At 40.0% G+C, this 17,710-nt stretch overlaps 1 protein-coding gene across 8 annotated transcripts in view; it reads right to left on the bottom strand.

Moving 5' to 3' along the window:
- ENOX2 (ecto-NOX disulfide-thiol exchanger 2) overlaps positions 1 to 17,710 on the bottom strand; it is a 265,301-nt gene that overhangs the window by 38,853 nt on the left and 208,738 nt on the right. For all 8 annotated transcript variants that reach the window (XM_032329524.1, XM_032329523.1, XM_032329526.1 and 5 more), the window contains 4 exons: positions 15,667 to 15,822; positions 8,425 to 8,631; positions 2,712 to 2,945; positions 181 to 393 (listed from right to left, as the gene is read on the bottom strand). In XM_032329524.1, the coding sequence (XP_032185415.1) occupies positions 181 to 393; positions 2,712 to 2,945; positions 8,425 to 8,631; positions 15,667 to 15,822 (810 nt within the window). The remainder of the gene's footprint in view (positions 1 to 180; positions 394 to 2,711; positions 2,946 to 8,424; positions 8,632 to 15,666; positions 15,823 to 17,710) is intronic.

Below are 17,710 nucleotides of genomic sequence, written 5' to 3' on the forward strand. Positions count from 1 at the left end.
ATGTACCCCATTAAACTGGAGCTTGGGCATTTGGCAATCTAAGGAGAGCACGAGGCAGTGAAGAAGGGGTCCTTGGCCCTCGATACAGGATGGCTTTGTAGGCCTGGTTCCCTCGTGGGGAATGTGGAGTCTAAGGGAGGCACCCTCTCATCCTTCCACAGAACTCTGACTTCTACTCACACTGAATGAGAATTCCAGAAAGGGCCTGCTTGAACTTCTCCTTTGCTTCTTCCATGTCTTTCTCATGGGCAGCTTTCTCATTCACCAGGCGGCGAACGTGGCTGTTGGCCGACTGGATCATCGAGTAGAAGTTGTTGGCGCTGCGACGGTTCACCTCTCCCCGTTCAATCCAGGTGAGCAAGGTCTGCACAGCTTCTGAGAATTTGGAATCATCTGAAAAAAGAGGATTTTTTAAATCATCAAAAGTAGCCATGGCTCTATCTACCCAACAGGCTGGCAAGGAGACCACTGTGGCTCACTGGAAGAGGTTGTTAAATGAACTGTGGAGGATGAGGAGGCGTGCGTGTACCCACAGGCAGCAGGTAGCCAGGCCAGCTGAAAGCACGGAAGACCCCAAAAGTCGTCAGACTGGTGGCAGTCTATGAAGAATTTTCAGAGAGAGAATTGTTTCTTCTTTTTTAAAAAATATTTTCTTTGCTAATAGAGAGTTCACTGATTAGAGTAAAAGTTTACTGATCAGTGTTTTCACATATTGAGAATTTCTTAACCTCTCTGACTGTGTGTGTGTACAGGTACGTAATGTATGAATTCCTGTTCTTTTAATAAGGAAAAGTAAACCTGAGTCTTGAGTTAGCTTGAATTTGATAGTAACTATATCCTGGATCCAAAAAATCACAGTGTTGGAAGGAGCCTTAAGAGTTACACGGGTAGTTCTTTAGGCATCAACACTTACATTTTTTGACCTTTTTATAGCATCACTCCTGCATTCAGTCCATAGCCTCAGGCTTTTCACTCAGTCTCAGTCACAATCTATTTTGATGTAGTTCATTCTATTTCTACATTTCTCCACATCCTGATTCTCTTGCCTGAGGAACCCTCCAAGTAGATTTCTGCAGCTAGTTAGGAGTTGTTCCCTGATGTTAAAATAGTAGCACAACTTATCCAAAGCTTCTGGCCCAGCTTCCTGAGATAGGCACTTATATATTCTGTCAGAGGCTCCTGAGAGAGAGATCCATTAGCATCCCACTGAAGGCCTGTTCTAGGGCTCCACATCCCTGTCTGGCCAGAAACCCTTAAGTCCATTGGAATAGCTCTCATTGTGGTTTTAACTTCTTGCCTCTTGCCATTTTTCAGTGTAGACATATAATGGGAGGTAAGGCTTCCCTTTAAAACTTCTTTTTATTTCATTACTTGCATGCAATCTTTATGTTTGCTGCTCATTTTTTGCATGAGGTCCACACACTATCACATTCATTCTCTAAAAATAGAATAAATCAGATTGACTTATTTGGTGTGTTATGAATTTGACGTTTTACCAATGCTTTCAGCCATTCCAGCTTTTCAGAATGTACCATTGTTTCTGTCTCTACTCTATGTCTCTCTTCTCTTACAGAAAGACAAAATAATCCAAATGAAGGATTTCTTTTTTAAAAAAAGATTTCATTTATTATTTGACAGAGAGAGAGAGAGATATCACAAATAGGCAGATCACAAGTGGGGGGGGCAGGCTCCCTGCTGAGCAGAAAGCCCAATGTTGGGCTCGATCCCAGGACCCTGAGACCCTGACCTGAAGCCTCAGGCGGAGGCTGAACCCACTGAGCCACCCAGGTGCCCCTTAATGAAGGATTTCTTAAAATGTGTGAATCCCTTGGGCTATTATGTTGCAAACAAGTTTGGTGAATGAGACCTATTTGGAAAGTGGAATGAGCAGCATCATGCTGAGTCCAGAGCACAAGAAACAGGGAAAATTCATACCATTAGAGCCAGGTTGGTATCATCAACAAGATCAATAGGACACCAGCATTCATCCAATAAAATCAACCATATTTGGAGAATGAAAAAGACTGGATTTAAATTACTACCACAGGAGGCCAGGCAGGGCAATTAGCGTTAAATTAGAATAATGGCTCTGAGAGTCAAGCTGGGAAACAGGAACAAAAACTATAGGGAGAACCCTCTGATTTAGCAATGTCTCCAAGTCTCCACAATCACCACATGAAATAAGTTGGCCATTTTAAGTGATTAAAGAAGTCGTCTTTTGGTTAGTGGTAACTAAGTCTCTGAGCAATCTAAGAATGGACATTGTGACCACTCTCTGGGTCCCCATTTTCTCATCTGTGGAAAGGGATTTTTACCAGAGTTTTCCAGGGTGACATCAACTTCTATCATTCAAAACTAACTTGTAATCCACAATGAAATGGGATGCTGACAGGTCCCAAGTCATGAATCACAGCTAAAATTCTCTGATGTAGAAAAGTGGGGAAAATGTATCTTGTCCTACTCATGTTTGGAGAGAAAAACGTCATCCCTTGAGGCAGTGAAGGAGGAAAGACACAGGTGTGAGGGACTAATTTTTTTCATTCTTCAGTTACTAGGTACACCTCTCTATCTGCAGAACTCTAACACAAGAAATGCTTAGAATCCGTTAGTGGGAAATTCAAAGGATAACTGCCAACAATGCAAATATATTTATTAAATTTCCCCCAAAGAAAGGGGTTCTTCTAATCACAAAGCTCAAGTGCTTTCTGTACCTTTTAGTTTTTCAGCAACAATGCTGCATTCGTGATCTGAATAGTGGACCACTGGTGGTGGGGATGGCGGGCGCAATCTTTCTTCTTCCATCCTTCTACGGTGGCGCTCCTCCCTTGCGAGCATGCGCTGTTTGCATTCCCACTCATACAGGTCATCTCGAGCCTGTGCAAAATCGACGTGGAGCCGGCCTGTGTCCTTCTTGTCAGTGCTGGAGCCCAGGCGAATGCGGTAACCTAAGTGCACAAGAGGCAGAGAGGAGTACAAGAGTAGCATAGTGGGAACAACTGTTAAGTACTTTTCCAAGTTTAGTGCTTCCAATGTGGTTGTAGCAGTTTCAAGTGACCACACAACCTTAAATTCTCTCCCCACTACTAGCGAGGTGAACCATCAAAAGACTTGAAGTATATTTCCATTTCTTTTTTTTTTAAGATTTTATTTATTTGACAGTGAGAGATCACAAGTAGTCACAGAGAGAAAGTAGACAGAGAGAGAGAGAGAGAGAGAGGAGGAAGCAGGCTCCCTGCCGAGCAGAGAGCCCAATGCAGGACTGGATCCCAGAACTCTGAGATCATGACCTGAGTCAAAGGCAGAGGCTTAACCCACTGAGCCACCCAGGTGCCCTATAGTTCCATTTCTGATCACAGTTTACTATTCTATGGGTTGGGGCAATCTTGTTCCTAGGAATTCTATTCCTTCATCTGCCACCCTACCCCTGGCAGAGGGAGGCTCTAGGGGTAATGGTATTAAGAATGATGCCTTATATGGTGCCTCATATGGCACCATGGGTTGGGAAGAATGGGAAAGGAAGCCTCAAACTGTGGTATTTTTGGATAACTTCAGGAGTGTCAGTCATACCATTATATAGAATTTTGATAAAATTTAAATGGATCAGCTTGACATTTCAATCCCCCAAATTACTTCCTAGATGTATTTGGCAACCCTGAACCTTTTTTTTTCTGGGAAAAATGGATATGATGGGGAGTGGTATGTGAACCAGGTGATACATAATTTGGGATCCTTAAAAAGAAGATGTAGTGTGCTTACAATCTAGTGGTATAAGATAAGAATTCAGAAAAACAGGATTCAAGTCCATATGTCCACTTTTTGTGCCAGCTGTACTACTCAAGTTAAATCTATTAATAAAAATGTAAAAAACACTTAATAAATTTTTATTAGCTTTTTAAGTTTCAGAAGCTGAGCTAGCTGCTTCCACACATTTATCTCAATTCATTCTCAGCATAAGCTTGCAGACCAACTCCTGCTTTAAATAACTAAAAATATGGAAAATATATATGAAACAATGGTTTTTAAGACACTGGACATTGGGCCTTGAAGACAGAGATCACTGAGAGACAAGTAGCAAATGTAGCGATCCCTATGATTTTTCCAGTTTATTACATGGAGAGTTTCCAGGCCTCAGGACAGGGAGGGGGAACTCAGTCAAGGTGATCTCCCTGAGTTGAAGAGACTAAACTAGGAATCCAGGGAGACTATGGCAGACAGAGTTTATATGGCAGAGTACTGGAAAGAAGAAAGCTATACAAAGAAAGGACTTCAGAGATCTGCAGAGGGTCCTCCATTATTATTTAGCTGCACACTGATGTGTGTGTGTGTGTGTGTGTGTGTGTGTGTGTGTGTGTGTAAACTACCTATGCATTAGAGGTAACAACCCCTGGAGCTCACATGGGGCTGGGAACAGTTCTCTTCTCCACAAGCCAGAGCAGGGAATAAAAATGGATAATTCACAGAGTACTGAGTAGAGTAGTCAGAAGGGTTTTGCTTTAGTGGAGAAAAATGAGCTTCAGACTAAATACTGCTCTGGTTCTACTCAACAAAGCTTAAAAAACAAGACCTACAAGGATAAAAATTTTTCCATGTTACTAAACTGCATCCCAGAACAAAGTTCAAGAATATTTATAGGAATGAAAAATATCTGGTACCCAATATGGTAAAATTCATGTTTGGTATCCAATAAAAAAATTACCCAATATTCAAAGAAGGAAAATCACAAGAAAGATTTAAAAAATCAACCAATCAAAACAGACCCAGAAGTGATACAGATAATATAATTAATATAAAAGGACATAAAAAATTATTATAATCAGATTTCATATACTTAAGAAGTTAGAGAAAATGTAACCATATTAACTAGTAACATGAAAGACAAAAAATAACCAAAATTAAATTTCTAGAGATTTGAAATGCAATATCTAAGTTGAAAAAAATTCACTGAACAGGACAAATGGCAAATTAGACACTGCAGAAGAAAAGATTAATGAACTTGAAGACACAGTAATATGAGCTATTCAAAATGAAATATAGAGGAAAAGGACTGAAAGAAAATGAACAGAGTACCAGTGAGATTTGGGACAATTTCAAGGGGCCTACTATAGCCTAATTGGGCCCCTGACTGGAGAGAGGGGAGGGAATAGAAGAAAATATTTGAAGAAATAAGGACAGAAAAATGTCCAAATTTAATGAAAACTCAGAGATCTAAGAATTTCAATGAAACTTAAGTGCAAGAAACATGAAGGAATTTATACCAGGCATATAATAATCAAATTTCTCAACACCAGTAATAAAAAAAGAGAATAATCTTAAAAGCTTCCATAGACTTAAGACATGTGCAGAGAGACAAAAAGATAACATCATATTTCTTATTGGAAACAAAACAAGCAAGAAGATAATGAAGTAACATCTGAGAAAGAAAAAAAAAAACTGCCCACCCAGAATTCTCCATCCAGAGAACATCTCTTTAAAAAAGAAAGGTAGAATAAATTACTTTTGATATATACAAATGTGGAAAGAATTAATCAGGAGCAGACTCGTACTATAAAAATTGTTAAAGGAAAATCAAGCACAGGGAAAGTGATACCAAATGGAAATTTGAGTCTATACCAAGGAAGGAAGAGCATACCTAATATATGATTCCATTTATATGAAGCTCTAGAAAATGCACACTAATCTGACAGACAATGGAGCAGTGGGGGCCTAGGAAGAGAAGGGTAGGGCAGGACGAAGGGATCACAAAAGGAGTATGAAGGAAGCTTTTGGGGGAGGTAAATATGTCCATTATTTTGACTGTAGTGATGGTTTCATAGCTGTATGTATGTGTCAGTAAAACCAAACTGTATTTTTGAAATATGTGAATTTCATTGTATGTCAATTATTATACTTCAATGAAGCTGTTATAAAGAATAATGCCCCTTAACACAAAACCCACTACACATTCTTTTTAGAAAGAGGAAGAATAAATACATTTCATAAGCACATTTTACCAGGGCTCTTTACAATGTACAAGGCACTTTCACACTTAGTCCTCTTATTTGATCATCTAAGCCATCAGAAAAATGGCTATTAATGATTACCTTGCCTATTCTCCTAGGATCATGGAGAGGATCAAACAAGAAGATGATATGAAAGCTTGGTATAAACACATAACAGATACTATGATGTTATGAGATTGGTACATCGTGCACAATGCCAGTTCCCTAAGATGCTCAAACTCCAACAGAAAAAATGGTTATTTCTACATTCCCAGTCTCTTTTCTAAAGGATTTTTGTTTGTTTTAATCAGCCATCCAATTCAGGGCATTTCTATCACTTACGAGATTTCAGGGAGTGGGTTCAAATTTAAAGGGCAAAATTTAGTTATTTTCACATCACTGATGATTGCAATCCCCTTTCCCCTGGCAGCCTTGAAAATGTTTCTAGGACATAGTTGTTGCCACAGAGCATGTTTAGATGGATACCTCCTGAGCAGCATGTTGTCTTTTATGTACAACTCTTCAGAGTTTTGCAACACCTTTAAGTTTTTATTAAAACAGTCTATTGTGGAATGTTCTATTATCATTCCTAAGTGCTATCAAATCTTCTGTACGTTTCACAGCACTTAGCAAATGTAGTAAGAGTATGCTACATCTCAATAGCCAAATTATGGAAGCAGCCCAAGCATCCATTGATAGATGAATGGATAAAGAGGAGGTAGTATAGCCCAATATTCATAGCAGCAATGTCCACAACAGCCAAATTGTGGAAAGAGCCGAGATACCCTTCAACAAATGGATGGATAAAGAAGATGCAGTCCATATATACAATGGAATATTACTCAACCATCAGAAATGATAAATACCCAACTTTTACATCAATATGGATGGGACTGGAGGAGATTATGCCGAATGAAATGTCAAGCAGAGAAAGTCAATTATATGATTTCACCTACTTGTAGAACATAAGGAATAGCATGGAGGACATTAGGAGGAGGAAGGGAAGAATGAAGGGGGGAAATTGGAGGGAAAGATGAACCATGAGAGACTGTGGAGTCCAAGAAGCAAACTGAGGATTTTAGAGGGAAGGGGGTGGGGGGATGGGTTGGCCCGGTGATGGGTATTAAGGAGGGCATGGAGCACTGAGTATTCTACATAAACAGCGAATCTTGGAGCACTACATCAAAAACAAATGATGTACTGTATGGTGACTAACATAACGATAAAAAATAATAATAAAAATAAAGGTAGCGAAAATAAAAAAAAAGAAGAGGTAGTATATATACACAATGGAGTATTAGTCAGCCATTAAATCCTGTCATTTGTAATGACATGGATGAACTTAGAAAGTATTATGCTAAGTGAAGTAAGTCAGAGAAAGACAAATATCATACGATTTCATTCATATGTGGAATTTAAGATACAATACAAATGAGCAAAGGGGAAAAAAGAGAGAGACAAACCAAGAAATAGACTCTTAACAATAGAGAACAATCTGATGGTTACCAGAGGGGAGGTGGGTGGGGGAATGGAGGAAATAGGTGATGGGGATTAAGGAGTGCACTTGTTGGGATGAGCTCTGGGTGATATATGGAAGTGCTGAATCACTATATTGTATACCTGAAACTAATATAACACTAGACGTTAACTAACTGGAAGTAAAATTTAAAAAATTAATAAAAAGGAATATTCTACATCTTCTTCCTCGTCTCCTTCCGTTACCAGCCTACTTTTTCATACTCTCATTACGTTTTCCCTGGCCTGTTGCAACAGGCATCTAACTGACCTCCCCTCTTCCTAGATGCTGGGGATTCGAAGTTAAATAAGACACAGTCCCTTCCCTTAAGGAATTCATACTCTTGTCAGGGAGGCAGATGTGGAAAGAGACAGTTCTAGCATGGTGCTATAGGTGTCATGGTAGGAGGAAACACTGGTACTGTGGAAGTGCTAAGGAAGGGGTGCCTGGGGCACAGTGGGAAGAGAAGTCAGCTTTCCAGAAAGAGGTTTCTGGAAAAAGCTTTCCAGAAGAGGTTATGCTTGAACTGGAGCTTTGAGGTGTGAGGATGTAAATATGGCAGGTGGGATGGAAAAGGTAATTACAGTCAGAGGAAAATGCATAAAACACCACGGCACATTCTGAGAACTAGAATTAGCTTAGTGTGGTTAGGACATGGTATGTAAGTGAAGGACTAGGAGATGGTGTTAAGAGGTAAGCCAAGTAATCAAGGACCTCAGATGTGACAAGTAAGGGAGTTCTGGGTAATGGAAACAACTGAGAACTGCTAAAGAACTTTAAAGAAGTTGGGTGCAAACATTCATTTTCCAACTCTGAAGGCAAGAGGGGATACCATTAAGCCTAAACTTTATCTGCCACAAATGCAAATACACTGAGCTGCAATCTCTGCATTGTGTCTGGTGGGCACACCGCTCGTAACTAAACACTTACCAGAAAGATAAAGGGCTTTGTCCACCATATATTCCTCAGCAAAGCGAATGTGACAAAAGTTCTTTTTGCTCTTGCGAATGGCAATGATCTCTCCACACTGTTCAAACACTTCCACGATGATCTGCTCTGTCCCATTTTCAGGTAGGCCACCCACAAATACTGTTTTGCATCCTGGTGGTCGTTCTCGAGTTGCAGGAGGTGGAAGATCTGAGTGGAAAGGCAATTAAATTAAAAATCAGATTACAAAATTAAGATGTTCGCTTGGGACAGACCTCTTAGAAAACGAACATGTCCCAGAGATAGCTGTATGGTCCCCATCAGACTTTGACACAAGTGCCAGAAGCATGTGGCCTCTAAGGCACTCATCTCTGCTCCACAGAACATGGAAATCATTTTATTCAATGGTTTGGTGACCATGATGCCTAAACGATAAAGACTCAGACCCGTTTGTCTGTCCCATCCAGAGTTCTTTAACTCTGTTCTTTACTTTTGTTAGGACAACTCAGCTATGCCCTATTTTCAGTCATTTTTGCTAAGATGACAGTTGGGGAGAAATCCCACTCACTTTAAATTCTTACTTTCTAGAATTCTTGGAACCAAGGTCCCTGAGAGAACAGTTACTTAATTCAGTTGATAGTTACTAAAAGTTTGTGCTTACTGAAGGAACTGTTTCAGAATTAATTTGACAAGGATGGGGTAAATATTTACAAAAATATTTATGGGTACCAGAATGATCTGGCTGACAAAGTCAGCTGCACTATAAACCATCTTTCTAGGTTTTTGTCTTTTGATACCAGTGAGTCCTTCTTCCAATTTCTGGCTGGAGAGGTGAGGTCCAGAGTCAATCCTGCAGCATTTAGAGGGAAGTATGAAAGACAGCAGAGAAAGTAAGCTCATCTGGGAAATCATTAACTAAAGTGAGATAAATTTGGCTATAGAGAGTCATTAAAAACCTACTTAATGGACGATTCTCCCTCTGCTAAAAAAAAAAAAATGCTTTCTACTCACTCATCTTATACATTAAGCCTGCTGTATCTGCCAGCTCTGTCTTGCTATTTGTATGTATCCAAGCATTTTCCAAGCAAAATTCTACAGTTCACAGCCCAACAAAATAAAGCATGATGGTCAAGGGTTTTTTTAGTGTTGGTTTTGTATCTGCAAGGATTTACTTTGTGTAATCCAGTCTTTCCATTCAGCTCTGTATAATAATTCTCCCAGCTCAAGATTTGGAGAGCTTAACAACTAGTGATTACAGCTCCCATGCAAAAATAAATGAGCCTCACTTGTAGATCAGGCCAAGGTCCCTGCTTGACGCTTATCCAAGTTGGCAAGTGGATGATTTGGGAACCTCCTTGGGTATGAGCATCTCTAGCTTCCTCATTTTGCTACCACTCTGTCTTATCAGTGTGGCTCAGAACAATAAGGTTCTCATGATGCTCTCTTCCTCTCTATTTAGTCAATAAAAGGGGGTAAAGGGATTCAGGGAACTTAAAAAGTTTCTGTTAATCTTAAAAATTTCTGTCATTTCAAGAACTCACTTTGTACTCTTTTGTTTCATAGGAGAAGTTTAAAAGGAAAATGAAGATAATCTAGTGAACAGGAATCTGAAATGTCTTAGTCATGGGCACTGGCACAATTTGATTTTAGCCAAAAAGGGGAAAAATGAGGTCCAGAATCTCTTGAGACTTCTGCTTCTGAATTTTCAAGGAACAGAAGGATTCTAGTATCATACACTTACAGCAATTCTCAATTCTGACAGCACATTAGAACCAACTTGGGAGTCAAACAAACAAAAAAATCCTGGGCCCACTCCAATGAGTGATTTAATTAGTTTGGACACAGCCTGTGCATTGTTTTTTAAAAGCTCCTCAGGCAACTCTAATGGTAGCTAGGATTGAAAACCACTGACTTGGTTTAAACTTCTCACATTACGGAGAAAAACCTTAGCTGCGTGAGGCTGAGTGACTCATTCAAGGTCACCAAATTAGATAGAGAGAGAAGGAAGATGAACTTGGAGCAGGCAAACCTGGATTTAAACCTTAACTTAATAACTGTCTGTAGGACCTTGTAAAAATTACATAATGCGAGAACCTTATTCGTTCATCTGTAAAATCAGGATACTGTCTTCCACCCTACAGGGTTTTTGTAGGATAATAATCTACTGTCTAGATTGCAAGTGGTACAATGCCTACCATTTGATAGGTTCCCAATAAATAGTAGTTACTGTAGCATCATTATTATTATTATTTACTGCTACAGAACCTGGGTTTCCTGATTACCAATCTGAGGCTTTCTAAAGCCCTACCACAAGTCTGGAGTGAGTGGTTGCTCAAGACCTGGACTTCTAAATTCCCAGCTCCTTACTTTATCCTGATCTTCAGATAAGGCTTGGTTTGGGAAGGAATCACTCTTCTCAATAGAGGAATCTACAGCTGTGAAGACACATATGGTTTTGACCACGGAACACAGAGCCATGTTTTCATATCAAGGGCTTTAGCTGAAAATCCTGTTTTAGAATCATTCAGAAGTTTACTATTTAAGGAATTTGATAAGAAACTTTTTGTGGAGCAAATGATCGCCTTTTTATATTATTTAAGTTTTTTAGTTAGGTCTACATTTAGTCCACTGAGAGACTCTAAGGAATGTCTGGTTACTGCCACAGTTACATATAACACTGAAAATATAAAGGCTTTTCCCTTTAAAAATTCTGTGAGGTTTAAAAATTCTGTGATTAAGTCATCATCCTATTAGATGCTGTGATTATTCTGTGGTAACTGGTAAGTAAGCAAGCATAAGAACCACTAAGAGTGGGGTCAAGAATGCTGGGGTTTATTTATTTTCCTTGGGTAAATGTAGAAAGCCTCTTTGATAGCATTCGCTGAGATTTAGGTGTATGCCACTCAATAAGGCAATGGGCTGTACTATCTTCCTTAATGGACAGTACTTGTACTTTAATTAACAGCTCAAAGCACTTTTTTGTCTGGGCCTGATTTTTTAATCCCACTGAAATACAGTGTTCTGGGCACAGCAAGGATAACTCCATAGGAAGGCAAATTCAAAGTCTACCTATTAATAAGGTAATGTGCTGAACTCTTCTAACACCCCAACCATTACTCTAGATAGAGAAGAAAACTTCATGTAAAATGATTCAAGATAACAGAGTAATTTAATCTCTAGTAATAGAAAAGGAGGAGTTTCTAGCAACTCTAATTACAACTAAGCACCTACTCTGAGGAGCTCTTTTGGGGTAATCAGCATTAAGATGAGGGTCACTGCTGATCTTTGAGAAGTGAGGCAGGGGGCAGTGTGGAAGACTTATAAACCACTTGCACGTATCTTATTTTTCAAAGGAGCATCACAGATCACTCCCCTGGTTTGCCAGAATTTATGTACTGCAAAGTCTTCGAGTTGATTTTATTAGACAGCCCAAGACTGAAGGCCCCTAGACAATGAGCAGGGGTCAGATATATCTTAATGTAATTCCAGCTGATTGGAAATAGCCAGAAGACTGGTGGATCTTTAATAATTCTCGATTTAGGGGCACCTGGGTGGCTCAGTGGGTTAAAGCCTCTGCCTTCGGCTCAGGTCATGGTCCCAGGGTCCTGGGATCGAGCCCCGCATCAGGTTCTCTGCTCAGTGAGGAGCCTGCTTCCTCCTCTCTCTCTGCCTACTTGTGATCTCTGTCAAATAAATAAATAAAATCTTTAAAAAATTCTCAATTTACCCACTTTCTCTAATTTTCTTTATAGAACCCAGCCCTAGGAGCCAAAATGAGGTTGGCCTGTTCTGAGATAGTAAAATTAAAAAAGTGCTCTTGGGTGCTTTCCCACATCCCCGTACACACACGGCAGATGATATTCCACTATTTATTCCATATTTCCTGTTAACTGAACAATAGACTCAAAATGCAACCTCTCCATGCAGAAGGTCTATCAGCTGAAGTGGGAGGAAAACCAATAGCATTGTATCCTGAAAGCCAAGTAAAGAAAGCATACCAATGAGTGAGGAGTAACCAACTGTGTCATATCTGGCTATTAGGTCAATTAGGAGGAGAACTGAGAATTGACTACTGAATTTAGTATTATAAAGTCACTCAAGTTCTTAAACAAGGGACATTTTGATAGAGGGGTGGGGCAAGGCATAAATGAAGAAGATTTGAAAGACAATTGAAAAAAAAACTGGAAAGAGCTAGTAAAGATGGTTTTTGTACAGAAATGCAACCTCCTGCTTCTCTTTTAAATTTTGGAAATGTTGGAATTCCTCAGGGCACTCTGCTTGTTTGTCATTCTTTCTTGATCTACAATCTGTCTAGTGGTCTTTGTCATTGTTATACTTCCAAATGATGTATTGTTTCAAGAAGGATGAAGGGGTCACTAGTACTAAAAACAGCAGAGATAACGTAATTTAAGGGGTAAAAAATTACCCATTGTATCTAACACCCAATATTTAAGTGAAAATGCGTTAGAGCAATGAATGACTACTGTTTTAATTTCAGTATCTTTCACGTGGAAATGTTCCAGGAGAAGATAGGCTTGTAGTTGGGCTGGAGCGGAATGTGACATGGGAAAGCAGTTAAACTTGACTAAGGGGTGGGTAAGTGGCAAGTAGAAATGAAGGATTGAAGACAGTCACAAGAAGCATACCAGTGAAAGCTTTGTCAAGTTAGGAGCTGGACTTGGCATTTGTGGGTAATGGGAGCCCGAGGACTTTTGGGTTCTGTATATATGACAAGCACTTGGATGAAGCGTCAGGTGGGAGAAGGGGTAAGGAAGTGATGGTAAAGATACTTTTTAGTGAAGCAAGACAGAAGCAGATTCGATGGCTGCATAGAGAGACTGAAAGTCCCCAGCTCACAGGACCTTATTCCTTGAGAGGCCACTGAGTACAAGAGAATATACCAGAGACAGAGGCTGAATATACCAGAGGCAGGCTAAGTCCTGGGGTTTATAATCAAGGCCTGGCAGACAAGTTTAGGTTGGTTGTCTCTGGAGAAGATAAGGGATTCAGGCATACCAAATCCCTCTTCCCACCACACCTTCACAGTCTGGGGGTGTTAACAAAAATCATACTTGCCATGTCTTCATCACAGAACTAAGGGAATCTTCTCCATTAGCGTTTCCCCCTACACAATTAACCTGAGACCCCTTGTAACAAAAGCCAAGTTCTAAACAGGAAATAGAACACCAGTTTACTTTAAGCTGTGTCGGAAGGGTCTGTTTTTAATTCAATCCAAAGCCAGGTTCCTTCCCAGAAGCCACCATTTTACTGGCACTAATTGCTCTGTCCATATTCTTAACACAGGGATGAAGAACTAAATGATTAAATCATGAAGGTAAAATGTTCCCTATCACTCTGTGGTCCTTTTAGATCAGAACTACAAAGGCATGGTATAGGTGGAGAAATATAAATGTATTTGAGAGATGTCTGTCTCTTTCTTTTCCGAGAGACTATAAAAAAAATAGAGCCTCTTAAAAATAAGGTTAGAGCCTCTTTAAGCTGCGTATGTCTATATTCTTTTAGGGACTGCTCAACAATGTCATCTATGTGTTATACACAAGGTATCTGTTATTCTTTGGAAATTGAGCAACTGAATAGCCTGTAAAGTCATCACTTGTTCCCCACCTAGATATTACAGGTTATGAGCCATCCTGTTACAGTGGACTTGATTTTGATTGAGACAATGAAGCCTAATGCAGGCTGATTATGTAATAGATGGATGATTATACCAGCAGGATTCTACCTTTACATATGTAGGAGGTTTTAACACTGGAAATGCCTAAATTCATGGCTTTTGAAGTGAAGAAAGGTGGTACCAGTGATGCACAGCCAAAAGTGATACACGGGAAGAAAGGGAAATAAGTCCTTGCCCTTTTGTAAGGACAGTGGCAGTAAAAGTAAGAGACAAGTGTATCACAGTGCCATTCACTCACTTAGGCACTAAACACAAATCCAGGAATGGCCACTTGAGCTGGCAGGTTAAGGTCTACTAGACAATCTTAGTCTCCATTCCCTAATTCTCCTGTGACATATTAGCTCTTCTCCCAATTCAGTCCTCTGAGATGCTAGTCTCCTAGATTTCTTATTGGCCTGGAAGGAAGTATTCTGCTGACCTTCAAGTTCAAAGACCTGAAGAAGGCATTAACATTTTTCATTAACAAAAGGGACCAAGGTGATTTGTCTAACCAACCCCGACTGATTCTAAAATCCTCTTGGTTATGAGCCGACTATCCTAAGTAGAATCTGGGTCCCTGCCAGGGCCTGATTCCATGATTAACCGATTCCTATGTAAGGTAGGAGATGAAACAGTTGTCTGAAGTCACATGACAGAAGTTCTGTTTATGGTGATAAGGCAAGTTCATTTGATCTATGGCCTGAATCCTTGAATGTGTCCCTTAACAGCTTTAATCTCAGCACTGTTGGTAGCAGCTCCCTTAAGTAGGCCACCCAGCACCACCACTAGAATTGTGGAAAAAGCTTTAATGAGGCTTGAGTCATGTGTAGAAATAACTTCTGATCGCTTAAAGTAAATAAAACCCCAAATAGATTCAGAAAAAAAGTCTTGAGTCAATTACTGCTGCTATATTTTAAGTGAAATATATCCACCATATCTTTGCAGATGTTTTTAAAAGTCTAAAGAGAAACCTATTTGTTACCGACAAGACAGATCCCTAGACCATTTCCACATGAATTTCACTGCCTGGATGGATGCAAGTGGCTTGACTTCATCTCAGTATTCCTTTTTGCCCTCATTGCAAGTTAAACCTCACCCCACTGTCTGCAGCCCGTCAGTGGAATAGCAGTAGTTTGAGTGATGTGTGAATATCTGGTGGCAGTGGAGGATTCTTAGCACCAGATGTACACTCTTATATGCCTCAGATAGGCTCAGACACACTCTATTACTGCCATCATCAGCATGCAGGCCAGTTATGAAAAACAGAATCTGTAAATGACAGTGTTAAACAATTTGTGTCCGGTGTCTCTTTCTGTATGAACACACTTGAATTCCTTACCAGATGGCATTAGAAACACGTTTTATCACTTGTACTGCAACCAGCACACAAAAATCTACTGTTCTGTGCATAAAATTCAGCCGTGCCTCGTAAGAGAAAATTTTCCTGTCTTTTGTTTTCTAGGTGAAGCTTCTATACATACATCTTTGAAGCCCTTGGGTATTCTTTTGAAAAAGAGTGTTCCTAGACACCAAAACATTGTGACTTGTGTGGAGGAAAAGCAGAATATTACTTGGATTTGGAGGGAAAAGCGTGCAGCTTTTACAGTGTATGATCTCTTTTACTACTGGCATATCTGGTGGAATTGGAGGAGGTACTATTCCTAAGCCAGGCATCATCGGAGTTATTGGTGGAATTCCAGTCATCATTCCAAGGGCAGGATCAAAATCTAAAAAAAGGAGAGAAAAGAGAGAGCAATAAATGACACCAGGCAAGGTCAAGTGGAGGCAGAATATTACCTTATAAATTTCAAACCAAATCTTTCTAAGACAGAGGCGAAATATTTAAGAAAACATGGTATTAGCATCTCCAGGATTAAATATCATATTCTACTTGTGCATTTTCCTTTTGGGATAGGTCTGTTTGTTTTTGCTTGACCAATCTATTTATCTCTATATCTCATTTTGATATCCAGGCCTTTCATACTATGACTGTGCTTTGTCTGTTGATCTTGCCTTCCACTAGTTCCCATTGCACACCCTCCACTCCATTCGGACAAGGCTTCTTCCTCTCCCTTGTAACACTTGTCTTTTTGCAGTATAGCATGGTACTAAGAGCATACAATTTGGGAATTAGGCAGACCTGGTTTGCTTAGCAGGATGAATCTTTTGAACCTCCATTTTCTCATTTACAAACCCCTACCTTATAGGGAGCTGTGACAAATAAACAAAATGATAAATGAGATGTGCTTAGCATAATGTATAGCACAAAAAATACTTGATAAATAACCATTCTCTGTGCTTTTGTTCATGTTATTCTTCCTGCCTGGAATCATCTGAGCCTCCCCAAATTCTCCCCATACTTCAAGCCTTGCCTTAAAGAACTCTTCAAGGCCATTCTCCCTGAAGAACTTTTTCCAGATATTTCTGGTTCATTCTCAAATCTGTGTTGAAAAACTGTTTTGCAGCTGTTGCCACTGAATTTTATTTTATTTTGCATCATCTTTTCATTCAGGGATGCTTCTTGGATGTGTAGGAGCCCTCACAAATGTTTTTTCTGCGAGATTCATCTATATACACAGTTTGATTTACCCTAAATCAGCATCACCACTATTCAGTGGCATAATCTCATGAGATACTATGAAAGAAATGCCACACCAGGCAGCTAGAGTGATTTACTTACCAGGCTGCCTTCCTGGAACCAAGACTCTGAGAGGACTCCATAGGCAGGAGTTCCAAAGCTTCTTGGAGAATCTGGCTGACCCCACATGAGGGGTAGAGGATTGGAGAGTGCCCCAAAGGGGAGAAAGAAGAACTGGGATCCACATAAGTTCAGTATGAGACTGGGACTCCTTGCTTAGACAACACTGTGCATCTTGGTCAATTCCAGGCAATGATGGGGAAATTTAAAAATTTCAAGAAAGGTGCTTCGTAAGATTAGAACCTATATAGGATCCGTTCTGGACTCAGGGCACCTACCCTGATCACACTACCTACCTGGCTGGTCCTTAGCACCAGATGGGGACTTAGAGAGTATCAGGGCAGGCATTTCAAAGCATGAGGTCCCCTGAGATGTGAACCTAAGGCAATGGTCCCACTTGCCTGGGTCTAAGGGTGATACTGATTTCATTTAAATTTTGTCTCTATATTGAAACACAAGTTCTTTGAGAGAACTTGCATTCTGCTTCCTTATTTCCCCACTTCTCACCATTGTCCTCTGCTACAGAATGCACAATGCACTGCAAAGTATTGCATAAGGAGTTCTGATAATACAAGGGTAGTTGCAGTAGCACTAGCAGGTCCGACTCCCAAAAACCTTACTCTGCTCACCACAGATGCTTGAGGGAACAATGCCTAAAAGCATGTCCTCAAGCTGGCTCTGAATCCCCTGGGTGGCTCTCTAAGATACTGAAATGGGTAGATCTAAACAGTGTAAAAAATCTGTGGTCCATAGAGAAGCAGAACTTCAGGTATAATAGGCCCAGAAAAGTGAGTCTTATGACCAGGCAGATGGGCAGGCGGGTAGTACATGTGCGTCTTCTATTCAAAGTCAGCCCATAAAAACTAGGACATTCCCTATCTTCCCACATGCTGAAATATCAAGACCCCAGATATGTA

This window comes from Mustela erminea, chromosome X (assembly GCF_009829155.1).
Source record: "Mustela erminea isolate mMusErm1 chromosome X, mMusErm1.Pri, whole genome shotgun sequence".
NCBI classification, from domain to species: Eukaryota; Metazoa; Chordata; class Mammalia; order Carnivora; family Mustelidae; genus Mustela; species Mustela erminea.